The 26,452-nt window shown below is 40.6% G+C and overlaps 1 protein-coding gene across 3 annotated transcripts in view; it reads right to left on the bottom strand.

The window, feature by feature from the left end:
- LOC117939346 (interleukin-1 receptor accessory protein-like 1) overlaps positions 1–26,452 on the bottom strand; it is a 254,316-nt gene that overhangs the window by 8,520 nt on the left and 219,344 nt on the right. For all 3 annotated transcript variants that reach the window (XM_034864604.1, XM_034864603.1, XM_034864605.1), the window contains 3 exons: positions 17,692–17,824; positions 10,608–10,753; positions 6,991–7,137 (listed from right to left, as the gene is read on the bottom strand). In XM_034864604.1, coding sequence (XP_034720495.1) covers positions 6,991–7,137; positions 10,608–10,753; positions 17,692–17,824 — 426 coding nt within the window. The remainder of the gene's footprint in view (positions 1–6,990; positions 7,138–10,607; positions 10,754–17,691; positions 17,825–26,452) is intronic.

Here is a 26,452-nt window from a genome sequence, read left to right as displayed (position 1 = left end):
GGAGATTTCATTGAGACACGATGCCTCCATTACACTAACCCCTGGGCACTTTTGCCCATCTGAGTGCTTTTCATTACAGGTCCGTCCCCACTGACAAATAATGTTACCTTGATAGCTACTTTGCCCACTGCAGGCAAAACAAATTATACTCTAGCCTGGGCTAAATGCCCAACATTGCCTGCTAGGCTGAGGCGCAGCGTGGCTCCATCACCCACATGAAAGCAATGATTGTTGACAGATTTGAAAGGACAGGGTCGGAGGGACGGAAAGTGAAGAAGTGAGGTGAGACTTTTAGGTTTCTTCTCAAGTAGTACACAATGAGTAGTGTAAATAGAAAATATGAAAATGAAACCCCAAAGCGTTTGACTACTACAGGAAGGAGATAACAGCCTCCGGGTTGTGCAGTAACAACTCAACTCCGATGTTGGTCCTTGACTTGGGGACTCTTTTGACATTGCATGAATACTGCATGGCCACATATTTATGTACTTTTGATCCTGGGCTGTCATGATTTTCGATTAGGCAACTTAGTTCCAATCTTTATCCTACAGTTTACAATTAAATCTTAGACAACTACAACATTGTGGCAACATTTAGAGAAGGTCCTTTTCTGCTTCTACGTGCCCATGCCCCTGTGCACAAAGCTAGGCCCATAAAGAATTACCAGTTTGATGTAGAATACATTGACTGGCCTGCATAAAGCCTCTATCCAACATCTTTGGGAGGAATTGGAACTCCAGTCGTGAATCAGACCTTAATGCTCTAGTGGCTCATTAGGAGTAAATGTAGTGTCTTTTTTAATTTTCTGAATGCTTTTTCATTGTAAAAAAAATACCAAAGAAATAGTCCCTGTGCATAAAACTATCCATCTGCAAGCCAAACACCACTTGTTTTGTAATTTTGGTGAACTGGCCCCTTCTGATTCTGATCTGCCAGTTGTGACTGTAGTCACAGATCAGCCACAGATCAGATCCTAAGCATTTCACATTTGGGGTCATATTCATCAGAAAGAAAAAAAAATATCAGATTCTATGTAGTTGTTTATTCACTAAAACCCTCATGTCTTTGCCACAAAAGAAAAGGGGGAATCAGAATTGGGACAATCTGAGTTGTGATGTCAACACAGCCTTTGAGGTAATCTCATTAAGACACAAGCAGGCTTTTGGAGCTCCTGTCATTTGATTCTGGTTAATTTGCTTTGTAGCAGCCACCTGCAGTGTGAGTGCTGCAAGGTGAGGGTTTAACCCGCCAAGACATCGGAGAAGAAGGGAGCTGATGATTAGAGAGTCGGGTCAATGAGAGTAGAAGACCAGCTGGGCTCAAGAGGAGGGATTTGGGGATCATACCTTATTACAGTATCCCTTTTTTGGTAGCTTTAAACATCCTCTCTACTTTACACTCTTGCCTCTCTCTGGGCCACTGTCAACAAGATTCACTGGTTTCCAAATGGGTTATCTAGATATTTGGCCCCCCTCACATAGCATGACGTTACGTAATTAATCAAACAACATGCAATTCATTTTACAACATCAGGGAGGGACAGGTAAAAAATATTGTAATGTGAGATCATATTCACTGAGTGTAATTAACTCTGAGGCTTATATTCTACTCGTCTGTGACATAAATCTCAGTTTTCTTCTAGTAGCATTTAAATGAAATCTGTGTAGGCAGATCAGGGGCTATTTCAGTGGAGCTGATTCACTCATCTGTAGTGAGAAAGAGAGAGAATTGAGAGGAAGAGGGTGAATATCGGAGGCGGAATGACCCTGCTGTTGCACCTTGAGGAGTCACTCCTTACCGGAGACTGGTGAGTATCGGAGGGCGGAGCGCACCTCTGAAACCGCATCAAGCACTCCTCCGTCCCACGTATGCCGACTGCAAATGGACTGACGCTCATTGCACTCAGAGGGTAATATATGTATGTGCATAGAGAGCCCACAGTTAGATTGTGAACTCTTGAACTCACGGTGGAAAGCGTCAAGAGAATTGGAGGCGTAATCTCGGGGATATTTCTGGGCTCCATTACATTTAATTGACACAATTAAAAACACTTAACTCTGAAGCTACAAAAGCATGTGAGGTTGGCTGCTAATGAGTAGCTGAGCAGCTTCAAGCATGCCGTTATGTTTTCCATAACTAATAAACTATAAGCTACCTGAGGTTGTATAGTTCCATTATCAAATTCATTCTTCAGTCAATAAAACGTCAGAAAAAGTAAGGTAACGCTTTAGGATTACTGGTTTGTATTTTCGTAATATTTTTTAAGACATTTCCTTAAAATAACTGTATGGAATTTGGAGCTATTTATAGGGAAAACAGAGAGTGTCAAATTGGTACATTGTCTGTTTGACAAGAGATTAAGGTCTATAATTATATATTAGACTCTCCTGGTTTTAATGATGAGAGATGAGATGTTTGTTACACGTTGCATTGTGGCATTATAGGCCATAATTTGCTACGACAGCTTAGATATGAACGGGGAGAGAGAGGGGGAATGAAATGCAACAAAGAGCCAAACCCACGGCTGCTGCGGCAAGGACAGACCCTCTGCATATGGCCATGCGCTCTACCAGGTGAGCTGAACCAAGTGCCCGACTGTATTCTCTTTGAGGGGTCATCATGGAATAAAGAAAAGTCTATAGGTTTAAGTCCAATTACCTAACTCCAAATGCTTGCTCTGTAACCAGGAGAGTCTTTTAGTCAGTGCAAAGGTGCAGCGAGTTACCTGAACACACAAAAATAATGATGTACTCGGCTTTGATGGAACATTTCTTTCAAGGACACTTATATTTTCCCTACAATACCAAAGTACCAAATTAACTACCAAATTAAAAGTTAAATTAAGCAAACATGCTCAGAAATTAGCATTACCAAATGCCCATCACGACCACTCACAGCCAAATGACTCTTTTGGTTCACTTCAAATGTCTTGGTTTTACTGGCCGACTCACCCAAAACTGAAAAGGAGTGAATTTACAGTAATATCAAACAGAAAAAAGCAGCAAATCTTCACATTAGAAAAACTGGAAGCAATGAACGTTTGGCTGGAAAAACAACCCAAACAATTTAAAGATGTAGGTCATTTAATCGACTAATCGTTTTAGCACTAGATGCTTTCACATTTTAAAAATACGTTGTCTATATATTTATCTGCGATGATCAATATTTCACCCTCACAGAAGTTGTTTATTGTGAAGTCTCCATTTGTCTCATTTGACAATATCACTTTGGAAAAACAAGACACCATTTGACCTTCTGATTACAAATGAGCTAATCTGTGATGTTTACCTCTGCATCTTAAATATGCTAATTAAACGGGATGCATTACAATTGCTGTGTGCGAGATGTGTAAACTATTAATGCTCACTATCTCCAAACTACACTGAACACAGACGGAGCCTCATAATTCCACGGCGTGCTGACAACGCTGACATTCATATTTATGGCAGAGTGTTGATGAGTTACCACCTCCTTGAAAAGCTCACTCGGCTGTTGTCATCATGAAGCCTATTATTGATTCTACTGACACCCACACAATGTGACAACTGAGAGGTCTTTAACTAAATAGTGGCGCTGACAAATAGCTGACAGTCTATCCCATTGTTAGGTGAAGCTTATAATTTTACATCTGGCAGAAGAGGGAGGCAGGCGTTCAATTAGTTCTTCAAGTGGCTACAATAAAACACAAGCACTTTCTTGGTAGTGTGTGCAGATTTATGTTGGGGGGCATCCCAGACACTAGTAAATAATGACAAACTAATGACAAAGTATGTGTTACATGCAGCTACTTCCCAGTGCAGTGGTTGCCATGGAGATGGGATCTTGGTTAAGCATCTTCTGCCAGTGCTTAGCGACTGTGTTGTCTCCACTCAACTGGCAATAATTTCCAGTTTGGTTTCTATTGAACGCTTTACCTTTCGCTATTTACCTACAGTACACCGTCACTAGTACTCAGAGATGACTTGAGGTGCGTGCACGTTTGCGAATGTGCGCGTGCCAGAGGTGGCAGTGGAGTGATGTAATCGACCGCGGCGTGGAGAAAAGTATCAGGGGTCTCCTGAGAGCTCCGGAGGCAGCGTGCTGTGTCTTATTGAACCTGATCCCCTTATAGAGGAGAACAAATTGAAAATCTGTTCCTCTCTCCAAGCACTCACTCGGGTGGCATAATTAAAGGAGACAATTGCTGTTTGGCGTTAAGTTCAAGGCCCGACATCTTTTCTTCCCTTTTTCAACACAACTGCCTCTGGGCCATCCATTACGGCAAAGCTCCGCTTTCCGTGGCCGAAAGCCCAACGCAGCCAGAGGTAATGACTTTCATTGAAATGTCCTATGTAGCAGCCATCACAGTATAGCAGAGCTGGGAGTATATGAGAGGAGCAGAATACTTTACTTTACCTTTTAACGCTCATAACTCTCTCGCTGTCTCTCTTTCCACTACGTACAGTCCCTCAGCCTCTCCAAACTAATCTCATTCCCCTTGAATTCATTGCAACGCTGGTACTTGAGAGACTCATTACAGGGGAATCAAATTAAAACTTGCTCCTTGTCTTGGTTTAATGCATTCTCAAGCCAAGGCTCATCCACAAGGCCCAATCAGAGGTCTCCCCCCCTCAGAGTTAATGTCTTTGTCTGGCACAGGGATTGTATTTTGATTTGTTTTATCGAAAGTGTTCAGCAAAATGTATTATCCTTTGACCCTTGCCTATGTGCGGTTTGCATTCAGAGACATGAGAAACTATCAACAGTAGACACATACATGAGCAGGATCCCAACCCAACCCCATCTTAATGTTTTCTTTATACGTGTGGTCCAAGTTTGACACCAACTTGTCTACTTTAGTGAGTAAAAGAAAACCTACATGTCCTTTATCAACAACTCAACATAATGTACCTGTCTTATGTCACTCAATTTAGCACTGGAGTACAGAGATCAAGAGCCAGAGCGACACTGGTGCTACTTTCTTTTGTACCTGTAGCAAGACAAGAATTAAAAACTGGTTGGTTGCTCAGTTGCAATAATGTACAGCCACGGCAATTGTAAACAGGAAAGTCTATTTTCCTGTGTACAGTGGTGTTTTCAGTATTCCCTCACAACACTACTGCAGTGTGACAAAACAGGGTTCCACTAGATTTAACGAGTATTAAACAGAGCTGTGTGTTTTCTGGTATTGACAGCCTTGTGGACAGTAACTGTTCTAACAGTGGTCTTCGGATTTGTGGGCTTTTTGAGGATGGTGTCGTTGTTTCAAAAGGCGCTGACACCAATATGCCGGCCTGAAGTGGGTAATCGGGAGGATCCCCAGTGGGTTGCTTCACTTTTGGACCGGTCAAGGATTTTTTTGGGATATTTGTCACGTTAGTCTATCTTCTTTAAAAGTAGGCTACACACATTCCGCATTCTGACACTGCAACCTCTGCATGAGTTGTACCATGTAAGGGAGTTCTACCTTTCCAAATCGAGTTAGTTGGGGTCTTTTTCTAAAGAGGTGTTCTCAGATAGGCTACCAAGCTGGGCTACCATACCGACACGCATTGAGAGGATGGATGGGAGGAAGAGGCCAGGAGAGGCTGAAAAAGCCATGTTGATTGGAGGAGGATGCTGCCAAATATGCCAAACTTACTGATTTATTTTTTAAGAGGACAAACACAAGTGACAACAGGTAAAGAGAGATATAGCCTAGCTCTAATGATTAGCATTACTAACGTAATTTTTCGGCTAATATTGTTGTAGTGTTGTCAACCTATTTGCAAGAAAAATAGTAAATCCAATCCCCCTGTAAATGATGAGCCTGGAATTTGCAATGAGGAGGCCATGAATATAGGGACAGATAGAAAGCATACCAGAGTAGAGAGAGCAGTGTATGTGTCTACTGATGCTGTTAGTGCTATTCATAATGTAACTGTAAATTGAACTCTAGCCTAAACATTAGTTCAATATGCCTCTTTGTGGAAAGAGTGGGATACATTTCAAATGCTTTCTTTCTTTCTGGTTTTGTTACTTTATCAACCTATCCTAGTGGAATATATTTTGTTTAACTTCTCATATTAATTGAATTATTATTTAACCTACAATAAATAATAATAATAAATACAGGATAGTAAGAGCTGAACTGTCTTGGGCCTGAAAGTCCCGGGCTGAAAAGTGGCTCCACCCTTGCCCTGCCAATACGTGACAATTATAGCAAATACGGTATATAAGAATGTGATCACATTTTTTTGTCTGCCTGTGTTTACGCTGGTTATCCACTGGGATAATAGGAAAATGCACAACAACCAAATGTAACCTTAAACACAAAACTTGTCCCCAGCAGCTGCTGTATTTACAGCGATTAAATGATCAAGGCTGCGTTTTACTTTTAAAGCTTAACTCTGGAGTTTTCTCCATTTGGAGGCTCTGAAACGCAACGGGTGGGAACTGTTTGAAAACCTGAACTTCATCACTCAGTGGTCATGCATTGTTATGTCAGGAAACAGTTACCAGCATGAACATTTTACAAGGCTGGCTTGTGATTACTTTTTACAGGGATGCAAATATGCCAACAAAAGGAACCACATCAGATTGGTGAGTCATTTGCAGCTGCAGGGAGACAGTCCACCGAATATTTTGCATGTATTTTTTGATTTTGCTCAGTGAGTTAAAAAGGTTCACTGAAAATGATGGCATCATTTCTCAGTTAGGAATTATAGGAGCAGTCTGCATCATTTAGACTGATAAAACAGGTGTGTATTAACATAACAACAGTGCTACATGCAGCTTTAAGATATGAAAAATAGCCCAGGTGTTTTCTGAGTCAACGTGTGCAGAGAAGCACTGATGCTGCTCAGGTTAGAGATATGATTCCTTCTGAGGAAAGAAAGGATGCTTTGACAGCAGAGGAAGGCGCTTTCGAAATCATCCTCTAAACAGAAACTGCACACTGTGGTATCCCAGATTATGGAGGATGATTATAACAGTGTAAAATAAATTGTCTTGCAACTTATCTCATCTTACCTCCATCTATATCCTCACTGCCGAAGTGGTTCCTGTAGAAGAGCATGAGCTCAATCCTGTAGCATTTGTACAGCGTCACCAGACAGATCAGGAGCATCAGGATGGCTCCCAGACCTCCGGCCAGCTCCACCGTGTACATCAGCTCTGCTAATATGGCAAACACAGTGAGAGGGAGAGAGACTTTTTAATAACCTCCTACAACTAAGAAAAAACAAGTACCCTGGCATAGCAGATGTCTGACCAGGGAATCAATTCCCATATTTCTCTAGAAAGTGTCTGGTATTGTCACAATGCTGTTCTTTTATAACAGCATAGACAGAGCTGTCTTTAGCCATCAATTAACAATCTATACTGCAAAATGTGCGTTTCTTTTAATTATTTATGATCTATGTATTTCTAGGTTTTATGTTTTGGATTTGAAAAAAAAGGGTACAAAATTTGCTTTAAAATCCTTACATTTATAGGAACTTTAGTTGGTTGAATAGTGTCACAGATATATATTTATTCTTAGATTCCACAAAATGTCTTATTAATGTCTTGTCCATCTTATTTCTCTGCTTTTATGTATGTTAAAGTTGGCCTGCATCCATTGGGTTTGAATACCAGATTACACTATGATAAAAATATAGCAGAAATCAATACATGTGAAATAATGCATGATATAGCCATGACAGATGAAAAAAGCATCTCCTGCGACTGTATTCTGTGTTTCTTGCTTTTCTTCTCCATCCTTTCATGTTGCTTATATTTTCATTAGGCCTGGGTTGTTCCACATGAAACATAACTCTAACCGGAATGAAAGTACAACTTCCACACCTGTCACTTAATGCCTTGTGGCTTGATTGGATAATAAAAACAATCCCATGGAAGCAACGGGTGCGACAATAGCATATGACAGATCAGACCGCCACACTTATGAAGATACATGCGTGTAAGGCTGCAGAGAGGTGCGAGGCGGGGGAAAGCGTCATGGCTGTTAGCTGAAACGCCTATTCGAAAGCGGTCTGCTCTCCCCGCCATCTGTCATCACTGCAGTCTGACGTGAACTCATGAAAAGCATCAGTGAAAGCTAAATTCAAACTGCAGGACTTCACTGCTGATACTTCAGTCTTTCACTCACATTATTCTAAATTGTGTTACTTGTAGTTTTTCAAGAAGGACAAGAGCAAAATATTCAGCAAGACTAGTAGTGTTATTCAGGAGGATGAAAGGTGATATTTCACATAACAGGACAATGGATTCCATTAAGCTCCTTGGTCCAGTAACTTGCCTTGAAAACCAAGTCATTTCCTTTGTATTCTAGAGATTTTGTCTCTTTTCAAGGCTTTCTTTTTCTTTTTTTACCGTGTTTTCTGTCGAATGTCACTCCATCTTTTGCAGTTTAACATTTCCTCTTGGCTACGCCTCACAAAAGCTGGGTGGTCAGCCTTCATTGGCTGACTAATGGATAACAGTAAAAGGATAGAATTGCTGCAATGCTGCACACACATAAACATGGATGGAGAGGACTTGCGTGCATCGCCATCCATCACCGACGCACGTTTAACCTCGTTAGAGTGCCCAATGCCCATTCCACTGCAGCGGCCATCAGGCTGACAGCTCCCATGATGAAGGATGATGGTCGAGAGAGCTAACGAGTGTGGCCCACGCCGCTTCATCACGCCTGTTTGGCCGATGACCTTCAGCCAAACTTAAGCACAGAAATAGGCAAACAAAAGAGCAAACAAACTCGGGCAGAATAAACACAGGTTTTCCCATTGAGCCTCTGACTTCCTCATCTTGTCTCAGTTTCTCAGCCTGGGAATCTTGCTGAAGTAGTTAACTTTTCTTGGGAGGGGTGCTGTGGCTAACAAGCACTGTAAAAAGATGGATCCAAGCAACTCCACTATTCCCTCACTTTATCTCCACTATCCTCTCCACCTCAGCTTTGCCATCTCGCCTCATTGAACACTGCTTCTTCCCCTGATATCCGGACAGTGTAACGAGCCAGCTGCTCTTCAAGCAGCAGAGATTACAATGGAAGAGGCCAATTCTTCTCGGCGTAGTATCCATTGTAGCAGCGCTGCAGTGGGACGGATTAAGACAAATTAGCTTGTGACGACTTGAAGAATGGATTTGATGAAGCCACACGGCATCAGGCGATTCATCACCCCTTTTTCTCCCTCTGTTACTGCATCTCTCTCTCTAGTTGTCTAGGGAGAGAGATGAAATAAGAGACAAGGAAAAGGCAGAGTCGGGCTTGAATTGTAAAATAAAAGAGAGGAGAGCAGCTATGAGAATGGTGAAAGCTGAGTCTGCTGCTTCCCATGTTCACAAATCAAGAATCTTGATGTTAGCAACCATAACCAGCAGAGGCAGCTGTCTGCTAGTTTACGTTGCTGCTGCAGTTGTGAGATAAACAATGTATCTGAGGACATAGAGCAGCTGAATGAAAAGTTGACCAGGAGGACTTCACAACTTCAAGTAGTTGTACAAAATATAGGACACAAAAAGGACACATCTCCATGCTAACTTTACATACAAGTGAAGCCATATTCCACTTGATGCTGTGATGCGGAGATGACCAAATACATTTTGAGTGTCGTGCTGTTTACACAGCTTCAATCAAGAGACAAGCGAGGACAACTTTGATGCATTTTGAAAGGCAGCATAAACTGACTGGGCCTTAACCTGCACATCACCATGGATGCGACAAATAATAAACATGGGAACCGGTCGATTTCTCATAGACCCGCAATCCTGCAAGGACCAGGCTAATCTTCTACGATTTATTCTGAGATTTGACTATGCAGCATTAAACCCCTTTAATGTAGCAAATAGAGGGGAACTGGGATGCCATCAAAGCTTGATCCAAAGCTGCAAGCTTAAAAAAAAGAGGAGAAATATGTAAATGTATTCAACACTGACAACTTAAAGGCTGTAGACCTCCCCCCACACACACACACTTATATAACCCAGTTGGAAACTGTGCATCTCTATTTGAAATCATCACAGAATCATCTTTCAAACAGTCTTACCCAGTGAGGCAAAATCAGAGAAAAAACTGTCAACATTTTTTGCTTGAATATAGAAAGAAAAAGGGGAGGGGAAAAGGCAATAGTAGCCAGTGATGAAAGATAAGAAAAAGTCTGAGTGAGAGTTTGGCGATCAAAGGAGGAGAGAGAGAGAGAGTGTGTGTGTGTGTGTGTGTGTGTGTGTGTGTGTGTGTGTGTGTGTGCATGCATGCATGCGTGAAGGGGGAGGCCATCACAACACTGAAGGCTGCCTCTCCCCAAAAGTGATTTTGCTTCCTCAGACTGAAGAGGATGAATAGGCTTTTCTGCACTATACAATATTGTCCCACTTCTTAGCCTCCCCGAGGCGAGAAACAACTGGTCAATTCCCAGAATCCCACTAGTTGTTCTTCTTTGTTCTCAGTAAATTTTCTGTAAGAGATTCAATCTACTGTTAGAACGAAGGCCTGTGCTATTAAATGGTATTTTTCACCTCCAAAGCTGCAACATGCCATTATTAAATCTCAAGGCTTCAATATCCATCTGCTAGAGTCATGGTTAAATACTGTACATGCTATAAAATAACTGGATGAATCTATGTGCTTGTTTGTGAGCTAGCCTCACCTTTCTTGGTGAGCTGGATGTTGGCCTGTCGTCGCCCGTTGCCGTTCTCTACGTAGCAGGAGTAGTTGCCAAGGTCGCTCTCCTCCAGAGAGCCAATGGTCAGAGAGATGGAAACCTCTTGCTCCCCCAGGTGTTCCCGGATTGTCCTGCAGCGGGGTAAACGAGAACACAGAAAAAGGGGTGCATGGATTCTGGTGGCTTATGAAACATTCCATTGAGTTTGTAGTGAGAACAGGAGAGGGGTGGGGCCTGGCTAAACAGATGTTTTTGTAAAATCCTCATTGCAGACCAGACAGCTTTTTCTTACCTGAACGTAACCAGATTAATTTATCGTTTCTTATAAAAAAATTATTCAATTCTATAATGAATGCTGTTTGTAAAACCAAAACAATGTGCTAAAAGAGACCAAAAGGCTCAGAAAGAATACAAAGCAGAGTAGCTCTTAGACACAGAGTGTGCAAACTGGAAACAATCTCAAACATGTTAATGTTTTTTATGTTTGATCTAGCTTTGGTGATTTAACCTAAGAGTAAAATATAATGTACCTATATTTCCCCTTTATTCACTTTAAGAAATGCCTACACACTCTGTTTTGGCTGTTGGATTTGGACCCAGACTGACCAAACAACACTGGAGGAGTCAGTGTTTGAACCCAAGACAAGTGTTGAACATGAAATTTCTGAAGGTGGACTGAGACCATCAATTAACCAGGAAGGGCTGACTGATGAATCAATGCTCAAAGCTTTTACAAGTTTCTCTCATGGTTGGTTAAACGAAACCAACATACAAGCAGTTTGGTCAAATTTGAACACAAACATGACTTCAAACATTTGCCCAGTCCAGCCGCCTTATTACTGACTGTGAGGTGTACATCAAAGTAGCCTCTGTAGTGATACTCTTGAGGTTATACTTTTAATGTTTGCAGGTATGCTCTGTAATTACAGATTAAAAATAACAATATCAGATCAAATACTCCGAATCCGTACCCCAATAATATAGATAATGTAACAATATGGAAAACAATAACTCCAGACTGAAGGCAGTCAAAAAGTCATAAGTATAAAGTATTGACTTTTTAATAAAATATGGATTTTCTGACAAAAAAAGTTTGCCCCAAGGAAATTTGAGTGCTGTCTACAGTACGCATCCTAAAATCCATAAATCAGGACCTTGGAATTATAAGCTTCCGTCTGGTTGGAGTGCAATTTTGAGACATTGTCACAGAGCTGACATTGTCTGGGTAAAACAACTGTGCACTTACTCTATACCTTTACACTCTTCTTACCTATAAATATGCATCAGACATAGTTTAATACCAAGCGCTATAATCTGCTGACATTTGTGGCAACTTTTTAAGTTTCAAAGGAAAGTTTTTAGTTCATCAATAACACAAACGTACATAACAGAGGTAGTAATCAGTCCGTGACTGACAAGAAGCCTGCATCATATGAGTCGTGACAGATTTCTGCCATAAATAATACTGCTTTGTAGCACTTCTCGCTGAGGCTCTTGATGTCTACTAGTTGTGACATGTTGGTACGGGGACAATAGTGTGACTGTCATGACACACTACAACGTCAACCTATCAAAAATAATTTTGCCACGAGGGTTAGTGAGAGGGGGAAAAAAAGCTCTTTTAATGTTTTTGTTGCATGGAATTCAGCCATTTTCTTATAAATGCATACACTTCAACAACAACCACACATGCAAAAGACGATTGATAGAAGCCACTTCTTTGACTATTTGAGCACAGAGAGTGTACTGAAAGGAAACTATGACACTATGCCTATTTTTCTTCACTGGAAACTTGCCAGTGTAAATAAATAAACACAGATTTTTGCAAGCTCCCCTTCATTATCCGTTTCTTCCATCGTTTAAATTAGCAGGAACAACGGCAGCAAGCTGTGGCTAACTGGCTTCAATTAAGAACGCTGACAAGGCTTACAAATAATCAGGAGATGGCACCTCAAAATGTCAAGATATCCTTTTAACACTTTTAAACAAACTAAGCACTTTAATAAAACCTTTTTCAAGGGCTGGGCTGCTGTATCGTAATCTGTGGTCAAAGCTGAAGCCCTTTCATCTGAGAAGAACAACTGTGCTTTGACCTAAATGCTAACATCAATTCAATTCAACTTTATGTATAGTATCAAATCATTACAAGAGTTATCTCAAGACACTTTACAGATAGAGTAGGTCTAGACCACTCTATAACTTACAAAGTAATTCCGCCAAGAGCAAGCATCAGCATGCTAATATGCTCTCAGTGACAATGCTAACATGCTGATGTTTAGCAGCTATATTGTTCACCATCTTCACTTCAGCTACTTAGCACTAAATATAAAGTAAAGTACAGCAGGGGCTGATGGGAGCCGTGTTGGTTATGTTACTTGAATAACCAAGTATAATCTATTACTTATTAGTCATTTTAAAAAAATGACATCACTTTACAAATAACTCCTGATGAGATGAATAAGCTAATTTTAGACCTTGAATGTTTATATTGCCAATAATGTGTTTGTCATGCATCTTTAAAGTATGTCCAACTTGAGCTTAATTGTGGTAAGAAAATAAAGTGATAAAGGTAATAAAATCATTAATTGCAAGGAAGGAATATCTTTTAACATGATACAACATTTGCTTAAGAATGTAGACAGAATATGTTCCCAGTCACAATGTCCTAGAATCCGCTAGACAGTCTAACAAAAACAACTTTAAAGCAAATTTGTAGGACCACATGGCAAAAAAGAGCCAGTCCTAATCATAAAGCCTGGTTAAAGCATTTGTAACAATCTCTCATGCCAAGAGGCAACCAACAGGAACACACTGATGGTTAAAAGAGCTGAATGTCTCCTGCTGGGTTGCCGTTCATGTAGGAATGATATATGAGCAGATAATCTTCATAAGATTACAACAATTGCAGCAATTCCAAAGCCCTGTTTAATGATGTATGGGGCTAATAGTGCAAAAAGGTACAATTGCTACTTAGGCATTAGTTTACCGCGGGGGTATCTGAATATGAATTCTCTCTGATCAATGAACGGACTAAACAGAGCAGATAGTGAAGTGCGGTGGAGATAAAGACAAACTCCAATACAACCACTGCTGTCATGGCAATATCTCACATTAGCTTTACAAAGTGCTGCTAATAACTGGAATCCCACATAAAAAATATCCCACTCACAGTGAAATGTCTTTTATTGACCGTGCACAATGAAGAATCATTAGAGGTAATTATTTTGTAGCTATATAGACTAGCTGCTTCATAAAAAACTAATTATGAAGTAGGGCTTTTAAAGCTTCTGCAGCAAAGCAGGAATGCTACTTCCTGGGTTAAGGCTGGTGGGAGCGTGCATGTGAGAGGGAAATTAATCTAGCCTTTTCTCTTAATTCCTGTGAGCTTTTCTAGCACTCATCCTTCTCCATTGTGTCGCCAGTCAGGCAGAGACACGGGGCTACACAAGGTTGGGATATTGATCCATGCTGATTGCTTTTTAAAGAGGTGGCAACCATGTGTGACTCAACATAGACTGAGGTAAAACACTGTAGGAGTTTGCAAACAAAATACTCTATCATAGTAAAAACAGGAGAAAGTGTGTGTTTTCCTGGAAAAGAGGAAATATGAAGCATGAAGACACAAACATTTGGAAGGTGGTATGTATAAGAGTCGAGGAAAGCGGTAAACTACTGCCGTGTAGGTGGATGGAGATGAAAGTGCAATTTGATTCTTCTTGCATCTTGTACATCTTGTACATCTTGTGTGGTGGCTGAGGGGCAGAATATTACAGCATCGTATTCATTTCAAACAAGAACAAACATCTGACATTAGCCTTTTACTCATCTTTGAACGTGCAACAGCAGCATCATATAGGATCCTATCATTGTCTCTATATCACTGAGTACAATTTCTCCATGCGGCCTCAATGTGACACCTGAACTTTTGAACTGTACCTTGTTGTCATGCTTTATTTCTTAATGCCTCATTGGCTGCTGCCTTATAAAAAACCTTTTTCCCACTGTCTGCACCTCTCCTGAATACGACCCAAAGGTAGAATTGATTAACTTAATCAGATCGGAGCAGATGCTTTAAAAAAAAAAGGGGCTCATATGTTTATGAACCCATGCTAAAATTGACTAAAAAGATATTGCTCTTAATGCCTTAATTAAAATCCAACTGGACAACAGTTTTCGTTGTGAGAGGCAGGCCCATTTTTATTAGTAAAGAACAGTTATTTCATGGATCTGTATACTATGCATTCTGACAAAGTTCCCTTGGCCTTTAGAATTAAAATAGCCCCACATCATAAAATACCCTTCACCCTACCTAGAGATTGGCTTGGTTTTATTTCAGTTAGCTTAATACCCGGTTTGTTTTTCATTGAGAGATTAACTTTTACATTTGAATTGGTGCTCAATTGGGTGCTTCATGCACCAGGGACTGACACTTCCTCTGGTTTAAACAACAGCAGTGCTGCCTTAATGTCTGTATTCCATACTGTGTCGTCACCTCTGAGACCCATGGAAGTCTTGTTCTGCAGCCACATTTTTTTTTATATCAACCGGGAATCTCAGTGGTGAAACATTGTGCCAAAAGCTCCATTTCATGTATTACAGGCAGCTCAGGGAATACACCTCCTGTGTGATGAATTTCCATTTCAAAGTTAAAAGCTCATGGAATGATGTCAGGGAGTGGGTTTGAAGTGGTGCACATCCAAAATGGGAACAAAAAATTAAATAAATAAAAACACACAAGGAGACAGTATCACACAGTGGCACACAACAATATGCAATTGAGAAATGTGCATGCATGCACACAGACAGACACACATACAGACACACGCACACACACACTCTCGCTCTCTCGCTTTTAAAGTAGCTCAGGGTCACAGTTTTGATCTCTTGGCTTGTTACCTTATTTGACTACCATATGAAAGCGGGGTTTTTAACCGCATGTGACGCACTTCTCAGTAACCTTCCTTCTCATCTTTATTATACCACCTACCCAATGCCCCCACCTGCCGCCCCCTCCCTATGTGTTGTAAGCTCTAATTGGCCTGGTGTCCTTCACGACAGAGAGTGGTGCTGAGAGCTGGACTGAATGTGCTAGAAAGCTAATATAGACATCTCAAAAGGCCAGGTCACTCACCGGGCTGCTAACTCTCCTCCCAACCTTGTCATGCTGCTTACAGTTAACCTTTTCATTAGACGGCATTTGTCGACAACAGGGATTTTTCTATTCATACGCCTGCTCCGTCAAAGGAGTACAGTGGGGCAGGACATGAAAGGGTGTGTGAATGTGCGGGATGTTTGTACACACCAGCAACAATATCTGAACAAATAATGTGAACATTAGGGATTAGGGATACCATTAAAGAGTGAAAGTTTATGTTTTTGTTTCCATAGTTTTTACATTTGACACACTTACTTTATTCCACCCTATTTTCTAAAAGCCCTGGTGATGACAAGAGTGCCAAAAAACACATTCTACCACCTTCACTGCTAAAACTCAATGAAATATTATTTGTGGCTCACGTTCTTTGAACAACATCTGGGAGATGGCAACCACACCACTGCACAAATACATGACATTCACTTACTTTATGTTAATTTGGAAGCGACAGCTTTCCCACTTGGGTATCTGTCAAGATATGTATTCTATTTATTTGATTTGATTAAAAAAGAAATAATAACTCTGATGCTCTTTTTTTCAGGTAGTCTCTCGTCTTTGCTGTGCTCCCACTTCATCTCACAATCTGATCATAATCAACCGGTCTGTGTGAATAAAAGTGAAATACAATAGATAATAAATAGTGCCTGTTGCTTGTATTCTTTAATGTAGCAGATATCTACTACTGACAAGAGTATCTCCATTGTCTCATACATGTTGTGTATTAGCAGACTCAGAAGCCCTGTATTGATGAGGATACTGATAATGATAATTATGATGACAGCTTATCCCTCTTTATAGGGGGCATCTGATGATGAGCACTCTACTCTAGCTTAGATTAACCTACACTGCCTGAAGATCACCTCATAATCTAGAAAAGAAATGAGGGTGCGGTACACTGTGAGTGTATTGTTGTACTTTTGCCAGTCAAGTTCCATATGCAAGTGTTTTAAAGCTAAAACAACTATTTTCCAATATGACCTGACAGTAGTGTTACTGTACAGTAGCCAAAACAAAGCTCTGCCACCATCAAAAAACACCAACTTGTCATTTGGCTAAATGCTGCATGCAAAGTTGTACTAACCTGAAGCCAAGTCCAAGAAGTAGTAGTAGTAGTAGTATTGGTAGTAGTAGTAAAGCTGACATAAAGCTCCATGCAAAGATTTACTGTAGTTGTGTTTTGTTTGAAATGCATTTCTACTTGTTGGTGAGTTCAATAAACTTGAGATCCAATGTTCTTTATACCACCGGAGACTTCAGAAGAGCAACATTCATTAAGGAATAAACTTGTTTTTCCCTTATGACTTCAATGCATCATAACCTAAAGCAAGCACAGCTCCTCTTATGGTCAACCAGCTTCAGGCAGTTTGCGTGCCTGGCTGTCAGGTTTTCACCTGATTTAGGCGTAAACAGAACTCTGTTACAAGGGATGAGTGTGAGCTAAAAGATGGAGGTCACTCAAACGGAAAAAGGAGGGCAACACAGACACTCATTTGGAGTTTCCATCTGCTCTGCTATTACTGTACTGCCTCTACATATATTTTAGTGCCATCTATATATTGTGCAAGATAAAGAATGCACTTTTTTAAACACATAAACACATAAAACATTAATAAAAATCATTAAAATGATAGCTAGGTATTGAAAAGTTCCTTTTACTGTTCTGTGTGGTCACACAGGTTTTAAATAGGTGTTTATCAGTTCAGACCCAGGGTATTTTGCTATTTTTGACAAGATTAAATGTACCAATACATGATGTTGCTGAAGCTCTGTTATAATATTAACAGGAATAGAATATATGCACATTCAGTGGATTTAATGAACTAAAAGCTTCCAAAATAAAAGAAATGTTGGGAATTTTACCAAATCTACACACTGAGTATGCCAACGCTTTAAGTTCAATGTTGAATGTCTTACTTGATATCACTCTCCTGAACCCGCTCCTCATCCAGATCCTCAATGAACTTCTCCCCCTTCATCCAGTAAATAAGTGGACTGACATCTCCGCTGTATCCAAAGAATGCTCTGCACGTCAGGTTGACGGGACTTCCTGTTGGGGATAAGAGACGGGATATGATTGTGATCAGCAACATAAAAAAGTAGCAAACATCATTTCCAGCTACCAAATGACTAAAAAAGCTGTTGGAATGGGATTCTAAATGGCAACACACACTGGCAAAGTGTGTAAAACACTATTGTAATTTTTCCCAGCATCAATGCACGTCAACCCTGGTCATATCTGCATCAATGAGTACCAGCCCCGAACATCTGGACTTACATGTGATTCCTGTTATTAAACCCATTCTCTTTCCAGACTCCAATTTTTACCTTTCAAAAACTCCATTACAGCCTTCTTGATTTCATCAATTCCTAAACATTCTCTAGCTCTCTGAGATGCCATCTTAAACCATCCCAGACCCTTTTTAAATTCTCTTACGGCCTCTTTAAACTTTAAAACACTCTCTTGAACCTACTTTCACGGCAACTTCGCAGCCCTGCTGTACCTTCATATAAGGGTTATATATTATATTATTATATTATACTCTTCAGCAGCCCCCTTCTCTGTCAGACCCTACATTTAAATCATAATCACTGTATTCTGCAAGAAGTACTTTGGGAAAATCATAAATACAAAAGTAGGGCACAGCTTTTAAGGACAGTGATTTGCATTATTAAGGAATATATCCTCTGTAAAGCTCACAATTCATACTGATTTCTCCCTTTTCTATACACACTAAGCAGAACTTCTTGCAGAAGAATCTTGCAATACTATTTATCAACTGCATTGATAAAGCATGTCCTTGCGGGTTCATTGAACTAGATGTGGGATTAAGTCAACCTTCATGCCACAGACTACACAGATGCTATTGGCATCATGTAGCTTTCAATTGTGTATTTCATTAGAAAATAAAGGGTGTTTATGCATTGCCAGTAGAGGCCAGCGATACTGCAGTGCGATGGCTTGAAAGCCCCCTGATTTCATTGTGGCAATTCTTCTTCTTTTTTTTTTTTTTAAATGCTGTTCAAGAGCTGAAGCAAAGTGCAAGTAAGGTGGGATGATTAAATGAAGATTGCAAAGTGATAATGTTTATTTAGCAACCATGACCACCATCTGAGGACAAGCAAGTTCCAAGAAGTGGGTGAGCAGAAGCGAAAACAAACTGGTGTCAGGCAAGGATGGAGCAGATTCTAATAGATACCAAAGACAAAAATAATAGACAAAAAGACAACAAGCGCTGTCCGTAAAAAAAGTTTAAAAAGTGAATCGAAGTTTTAAATTGCAAAGAGTGTTGAAACAGAACCAAAACCTTAAAGTTGCAGGTTGTAAAACCAAAACAATCGGTTAAAAGATGCTAAACCATTGTTGCTGAGGGAAACTGCAGAGGCTGGTGATCTATTTGGTTCCTTCACTAAAAGCCAGCCTTAGGCATTACACATTATACACATACAAATTATTTGATCCATGCAAACATGTGGTGCAAAAATTTGAATTAAATATCTGTCACTCAAAATGCTTCCATGTGCTAAGTATTAAGAAGTACGGCTTAAATATCCTAAAATATTGATTCTTTTGAGCATTTCAAATGTATTTGTGTGGTAGTACTAGTTGGAGTGTAGGCAGTTGGAACACTGAAAGAAATTTCAGTTCCAAAATACAAGACTGGAAGAGCACTGAAAAATGTATAGAGAAAGAGAAAAGTCAACTGTCAAGGCATTTGAGGTCATTTTCTTGTACTAGCAGGCAGTGTGATGTACAGATAGGCTTCCTGGGATGATGAAGACCATGAGAACAGAGAGGTAAGAGAGTGCAGAGAAAACACATATCAACAGACAAACCCCCTGCCTTCACATCAGCGGGAGTTCTTCTCTCTGCTCGGCTCATTTTGAACACACATCCTATCTGACTGGAGACAGATAAACCCCTTTTAAACCTGTTTTCTCTCACTGCCTTGGATTAAAGTCCTCCCATTCTTCTTTTCACACTTATCACACACATGCTGTAGCCGATCCATGAGTGTGTGGCCTGTGCTGAGACAGGTTTTACCTTAGGGGGAAGGAAAAAGAGCCACATCATTAAAGCCCGGGAATGACTCTGATCCATAAAAAGCTGCCTATGATCAAGGAGGCTCCACGAGTTGTGCGTCCAGGAAGGCAAAAAGGTGATTCAGCATCTCTTCATTAGCACTCCTTGCTCACTGGCCCTGTGGCGAGGACTCAGAAGTCTGTGAGATGGGAGATAACTGTGGCGTATAATTGGATACTTGCTAGTTCAAAGATAATAGGGATTTTATTTTACCAAAGACTACTTTACTTTGGCCCTCTAGTGCAGTCTAGCACGCTTGGATGATAGCTAAGTCAGGAAAATCTGGACGGTTTTGTTTTTTGTCTGACTGTCTTTGTTTGTCTTTGACTGTGTTTTAGGGATGTTGGGATTCGTCCTGGACCACACACATATATTCACACACATTGCTATGCTTCACACTTCCACAAGGGGTCTCTATGGTGCTACAAAGCAGGAGGGCCGGAGTGCAGAAGAAGCACATGAAACAACACACACTATTTTTGACAGGTGTATGCAACAGTAAAAGGAAACACGGATTCTTTTGTGTGCCACCTTTGATGTCATGAGGCTTCACCCATGGATCTAAACAGCATGTTGTGTTGTAGCACTGACAGCTCCACTGCTGTGCTAACAAAAGCTGTGGTGTCAGTCTACAAGACTTATTCCGTGGAGCTCTTCGTGCATATGGCTGCATGTTGTTCCCTTAACGACGTCATGTTAATTTGTGCCGGCTTTACTGCGAGCAGCTAAGCCTGCACAGGAAGAGCTTGTGTGTTCAGTTAAGGAAATGCACCAACAGCCACGCAGGGATTTAACTGCACTGATTCTAACATTCAAATCCTAACCTCTGGTCTTGGTCAGGGAGTTAAAGTGAGTCTTAATGCGATTGTCTCCTCTCTCTAATCTCCCTTTGCCTCCAGAGCATCTCTATCAGAGGCTATGGCTTTAGGATAGAGACGTCAGCTAAGATTCCTGTGGTTGAGCAGTAGAGACAGACTGGAAGCTATGAAACCATGAAACATCACAGAGATGAACAGAGACAGACAAATGAATGCATTTCTGCATGCATGAGAGAAAGATGGCATATGTGCATGTCAGTGTGGATGTGAGAGAAAAAAAACTTGAGCTAGATAGAAGAATTACCCACATGGTATAGCAAACCATTCTTCCTGGAGAATTGAACTACGTCTAACACAGAGTGAATAGAGCGTTGTATCACCCTTGTGCGCTGAAGATTACATAGATTACAGATCAATATATATACATGCAGAGCGAGCACCATCCACATCAAGTTTATCTAACAACGTTTCCCAGTCAGATCCAAACAATCAAGCTCTTGAGTAGGGAAGCCTATCTTTTTTATGTCCATTTAAAAATCCGGAAAAACTTAAACCCTGTAACTAATAGCTTGTGGGTCGCTGTGGATCAGAGATAGAGTGGTGGTAATATTGGGCCGGCCCTCAAGATAGGCAGTTTGATCCCTGGTTCTTCAAGCCACATGTCAAAGTGGCCCTGAGCAAGACACTGAACCACAAGTTGCTCCCCTATGCTTTAAGTGACTGTCCACTGCTCATAATGCTTAGGATGAATTAAAGGTAAAAGGTACTGTATTGTCACATACAAGTAGTAAAATTCATTCTCTGCATTTAGCCCGTCCCTCAAGCGAGCAGTGGGGAGCCATTTACAGCGCCCGGGGGCCAACTCCAGATCTGAGGTAGTGCCTTGATAAAGGGCACTGATTGGAGAACCTACCTTCTTTTGAAGGTGGGGGAAACGCAAGCACCCAAAGGAAACTCCCGCAAGAACATACAAACTCCACACAAAAGACCTGGAACGACCTGAAATTTGACCCAGAACCTTTTTGCTGTGAGGCCAAAGTGCTAACAATTGGGCTACCATGCTGCCTTATTGCAGAGATTGAATTTCACTACACTGTACTGAACAATTGTACGTGATAAAATCGTAAAGGTTCCTCTGACCAGAAAGAATACTTCAGCAAGGGAAAAGTCTAAGATTTTTCAGAGTTTTCTTTGGGGTTCTCTGCAAGTTGGCTGCATGGAAGATGTGTAAAACAAACGTACAAATCTAAAGACACTTTTCAAATGGATGAGATTTGTCACCTGATCTTAACCCAACTGTCCATCAAGAGTTCTGTCTACCTGCTCTGCAGAAATTAAATGAAAACTCCGAAATAAAGTGCCTTAGTAAGGAGTCAGCCTTTTTGCTTTGGACAAGATAAACAGCATGTGCTTTTAAAGCACAACCAAACCATCTTCACAATTACATTTCTGAAACTTCTGGCACTGAAGGAAAACTCCTCTTTTCTCCCTTCACCCAGCGGGAATGATATTCCCTCTACTCTCTAATTAGTCCTTTCTTTAATGCATCAGTCTGGGTTCTACATAAAAGGACTTGAAGATTGGCCTGTAGCTTGTGATCATCAGAATAGCAAGCGACTGATCTGGACTGAGAAGAAGCCCAGGAATTGAATCAGTAGATAATATGATTGTCGATGGTGAAAAGAGGGTTTCCCAGATTTAGTGGGGCATTTGGGTAGCATAAAGCGATTCCTGAAAACAAGCTCTGAATGAGTGAACATTAGCTTTATCATCTGCTCCAGCACAACATCCAGGCGGTGAAGGGTTACAGAGATGGGGCCCTGTAATTGCAGTGGCTGGGTACCGACTCACATTGCCATTGCCAGATGTGGCAGTTTAATTGTCTCTCTGTTCAGCATTCACTTTGTTTTGTTCATCACAGCCCCGACCTCTCTACTCACAAATTGTAAGGCAGCTATTGACTGAGCTGTGTTCAGTATTCATTTAGCTCGCGTATGGTCAATCTCTGGTTATTCATACTTGGAATTGCACCTCATTATCGCTAAGTAGGAAAACTGCTGCCGCTGTTCCCCTTAATTAATGTGAGTAAAGCAGATATCAAGGAACACAATACAATGTATGAATCGTTTTTTCTGAATTTTATAAGCATGTTAACATGTGGCAATCATAATAGGAAATGCTCAATGATGTGTTGAGAAATTATAATTTTCTCAGCTCCGTGTTACTTTTGCTGAGGACAAGCTGTGTCTGGAAATTTAATAAGGTACGACTGTTGAATTTTACAGGGTAGTGGGAAACAAACAGGCTGGGGGTTTGGTAAATAAGTCCAATTTGAGCCGTGTGGAACATAGCATGGCATTTGCAAAGATCAACACCCATTCTTTGCATTGATGTTCTCCTAATACAGGGTTCTTTAGCACAAAAGCAGGGCCTAATATTGGAAACCAATACAGCGACAAATCATTACCAATGTAAAACCTTGTGTTGCTCATAATCTTTCATGGATAAGTCCCAGTTGAATTATCTTAATGAAAAGCTCATTAGACATCAATGAAACATTTAAAAGGGTACTTCACATAACAATAGAAATATGCCAGGTTGAATGGAGGAAACAAAGTATTACCACAATTAGAAAAGCATCAAATTATATCACATGAAACAGATACTACTTTTACTAATGGTTTTGTGAGGCATTGAGAAATCTTTACTTGGAATCTTTACTTAAGGAGAAACTTTGTTGGAATCTCAGTCTTTTAGCCCAAGTTGATTTTCAGTCTGAAATGCTGATGCTGCTATAACCTGAGAATTAAGGAAGCTTTCCTTACAGTGAGAAGGCAGGAGATTGGATACCAACAGGATCTGAATGCTGAGTGGGCTTTGGTGCAGGGCTACACAGGCAGAGGAGGGAATCCTGGTGGGCTCAGCACAGAACAACTAAGAACAATACGACAATAGAATCCCTAAATGGCACCATTTAGTTTAGCTGATGATGGAATAAAGGTGGGGGGAATGTGATGGGGAGGAAAACAAAAGATATTGATTGATTGAACCGAAAGAAAGAGACTGATGGCAGTAAATAGCAGGATCACAGAGGCCTTGCTGGGTCACCTATAAAACATGCCCACACCTACAACAGTTCAATTTCCTAGCTAAAGCTCCCTGTGGTTAGAAGCTCAGCTTGGGCCCACTTTAGCAATGCTTTCAGTGGATTATTTCCTCAACTGTTGTCCAGTGGATATGAAGTATTCTCTACCTCTGCACGACACAAGTCTTCATGTACTTTCTTTCAGTGTGCTACATGACTGCAAACTAAATCTTCTTCTGTAGAATTAAGGTTTCTCTGCTCAAAAAGTCTACATCCAGCTTTGTTCATGTGCACTCAAATTTGCTTGTTAATGATGAAATGTTTTGAAGCTATTGCCGAATATATGAAATGCTAATTCTAGCCGCAGTCTGGCTCATTCATGAAAAATAACACCAGTGTAGAATAGTGTTACTCACACTAACACATGCTAAAATAGGTCAATGCACTCCCAGTGAACATACAGACCTAAAAATCTCATGTTACATTTAAGATGATGGGAAAGGAAGCATTGTCATGTTGAAACAGAAAAGGGTCTTCCCTTCCCCAAAACTTTCCCACAAAGTTGAACACCATTGTCTGAAATGTAATACTAAAAATCCTAATGATAGAGCATTAAGATTTCCATTGAGTGACATAAAACTTTAATGATCACACCAGACAAAGTACAAAAACATCCATTAACAACATATCACCCTGTCCATCCTCCCTTATGCTGTATGATTACAAGTCCAGGGATCACCAAAGCATTGATTGGATGTACCTTATTGCAGAAGAGTGGCCCTCATCTACTAAGCCAATAGTGAAGGAAATCTAGTCCCTAAATGGTCCAGTGGAGCAAAATCACCAGCCAACACCAAGACAGCTTACTGTGCTCAGTGAACAAGAGAGATAACAAGATGGAGGGAGAGACAGAGAAAGAGTGCTGAGTGGCGAGCAAGGGAGTGCTGCTATATCCATTCCCTCTCGTGGGGATTCCATGTAATGAAAACAGGACACAGCAGAGCGGTTGGGACTGTAGGTCCTTTCCCCAGCATTTCAGGAGGCACAATGTTGGATATCTGCAGCACAAGTGAGTTGAATGAACAAGAAAGCCTAGGAAGCAACTTAACTGAGGCAGCATGTGAAGTGAATGAGTGGAACAGGTTTGAAAAGCAGGAGGAAAAGCTGCTCTAACTTATCACCTTAAATCTAGCTTCAGACGGAGGGAGGGAAGGAGGGAGAAGTGTTAGTAGGTTTGGAAATCATTGGATCACATTTTCTTGGAAAAAAGTAAAGAACTGAGTTTACTGGTGTGACTGTGGCACTCCGGTGGTAGGAATGCATGTACTGAGATGTTCTTTCAAAAATACATGTGGATATGACACGTTGATACTTCATCACATTTCTCTTGAAATCATATTGTCAGACTGTGGGAAAGAATCCGGTTTTCCCTTCAAATCTGAATTTTTAGTAGGAAAGCTTGAGATCTATAAATTGTTTCCTATATATTTTAGTGTAGGGATGCAGCTGCAATTAATCATTTTAGTAATTGATTAAAGCTGCACTTTTTCTTTCAGACAAAATAAGCCACTAGTCGGTGAACAAAGCCTATTGAGCAAATGTTCGGAGTTGGTGGAGAAAAAAAGAGTGAATATTGTACGTACAGTATATACGTTTGTGACGTGGCCAGAAAAACCACTCCAGATGCATGCAGTTTTTTCATGTCTGTATGTCCATGGCAGCTTTATAAGGTAAATTGTTGTATGTTGTGTTTTCAGCTTGCTGTGAAGTTCCCCTGCCCCATAGCAGCAAAAACAAACAGTTATTGTAGCTTTTAATTATCTATATTTTTGATGATTAGATGTTTGTGTATACATAGTGAAAACACATATTGCAAGTTGGATGTTTGGTGAATGTTCTGTTGATTGACTAATTGCTTAAATGACTTATTGTTCTAGCCCTATTTGTAAAGTGTCATTTACATGTACAGGTGCTAATGCTAAGGTTGACTAAATAGTCAAACATTGATAACAGTATATCAGCTGTTGCATAACTGCTCCATATTTCTGTTCCTCTTTTTATTGTTTATCACCTTCTTTTCTATCTTTACTTATTCTATTTATGCCCTCTTCTTTGTCTTCTACCTCACCTTTTGTTCTTCTCTCTTATGCCTTGCAAACATGTCTTGGGAGAGCTTTGTGCATAAACAGGTTCTATAATGAGTGCCAAATCACGACAGGGACAAACAATAGGACTGTGTGACAGAGGTGCCGGGAGGAAAGAGAGACTCTGCAGGAAGGGCGCTGAGGGAAAAGGTTAAAGCTCTGGTGAGAGCACGCATCATCTACACAGCATCCTGCTGCTTTCTCCCTGTCCGTCATGTTCACAGAAAAACACAGTGTATTGTCTGCCTGTGTGTGTGTGTGTGTGTGTGCATGTGTGTGTTTGAACAAGTTGGATAATTGGAGTGATTTGTATTACCTATGCTTCCTTTTGTATTACCTTCCAATTTGCATGAACATATGAGGGAAATAAATGTTCACATGTTCCAAAGGGCGTGTTGGGATTTTGGGCCGCTTGGGTTGTCTGGCGTGCTTAAACTCTGGCAAAAATGTAATGTGCATTTAATAAACATGCCACGGTAAGAAAATGTTTTTAAAACCCCTCCATGTAGCCATCTGGATAAATTAATAAGACTGACACGAGTGTCTG

Source organism: Etheostoma cragini, chromosome 24 (genome assembly GCF_013103735.1).
Source record: "Etheostoma cragini isolate CJK2018 chromosome 24, CSU_Ecrag_1.0, whole genome shotgun sequence".
Taxonomy (NCBI): Eukaryota; Metazoa; Chordata; class Actinopteri; order Perciformes; family Percidae; genus Etheostoma; species Etheostoma cragini.
The sequence above is the reverse complement of the archived record's forward strand: the minus strand, read 5'-3'. Positions and strand labels throughout refer to the sequence as shown.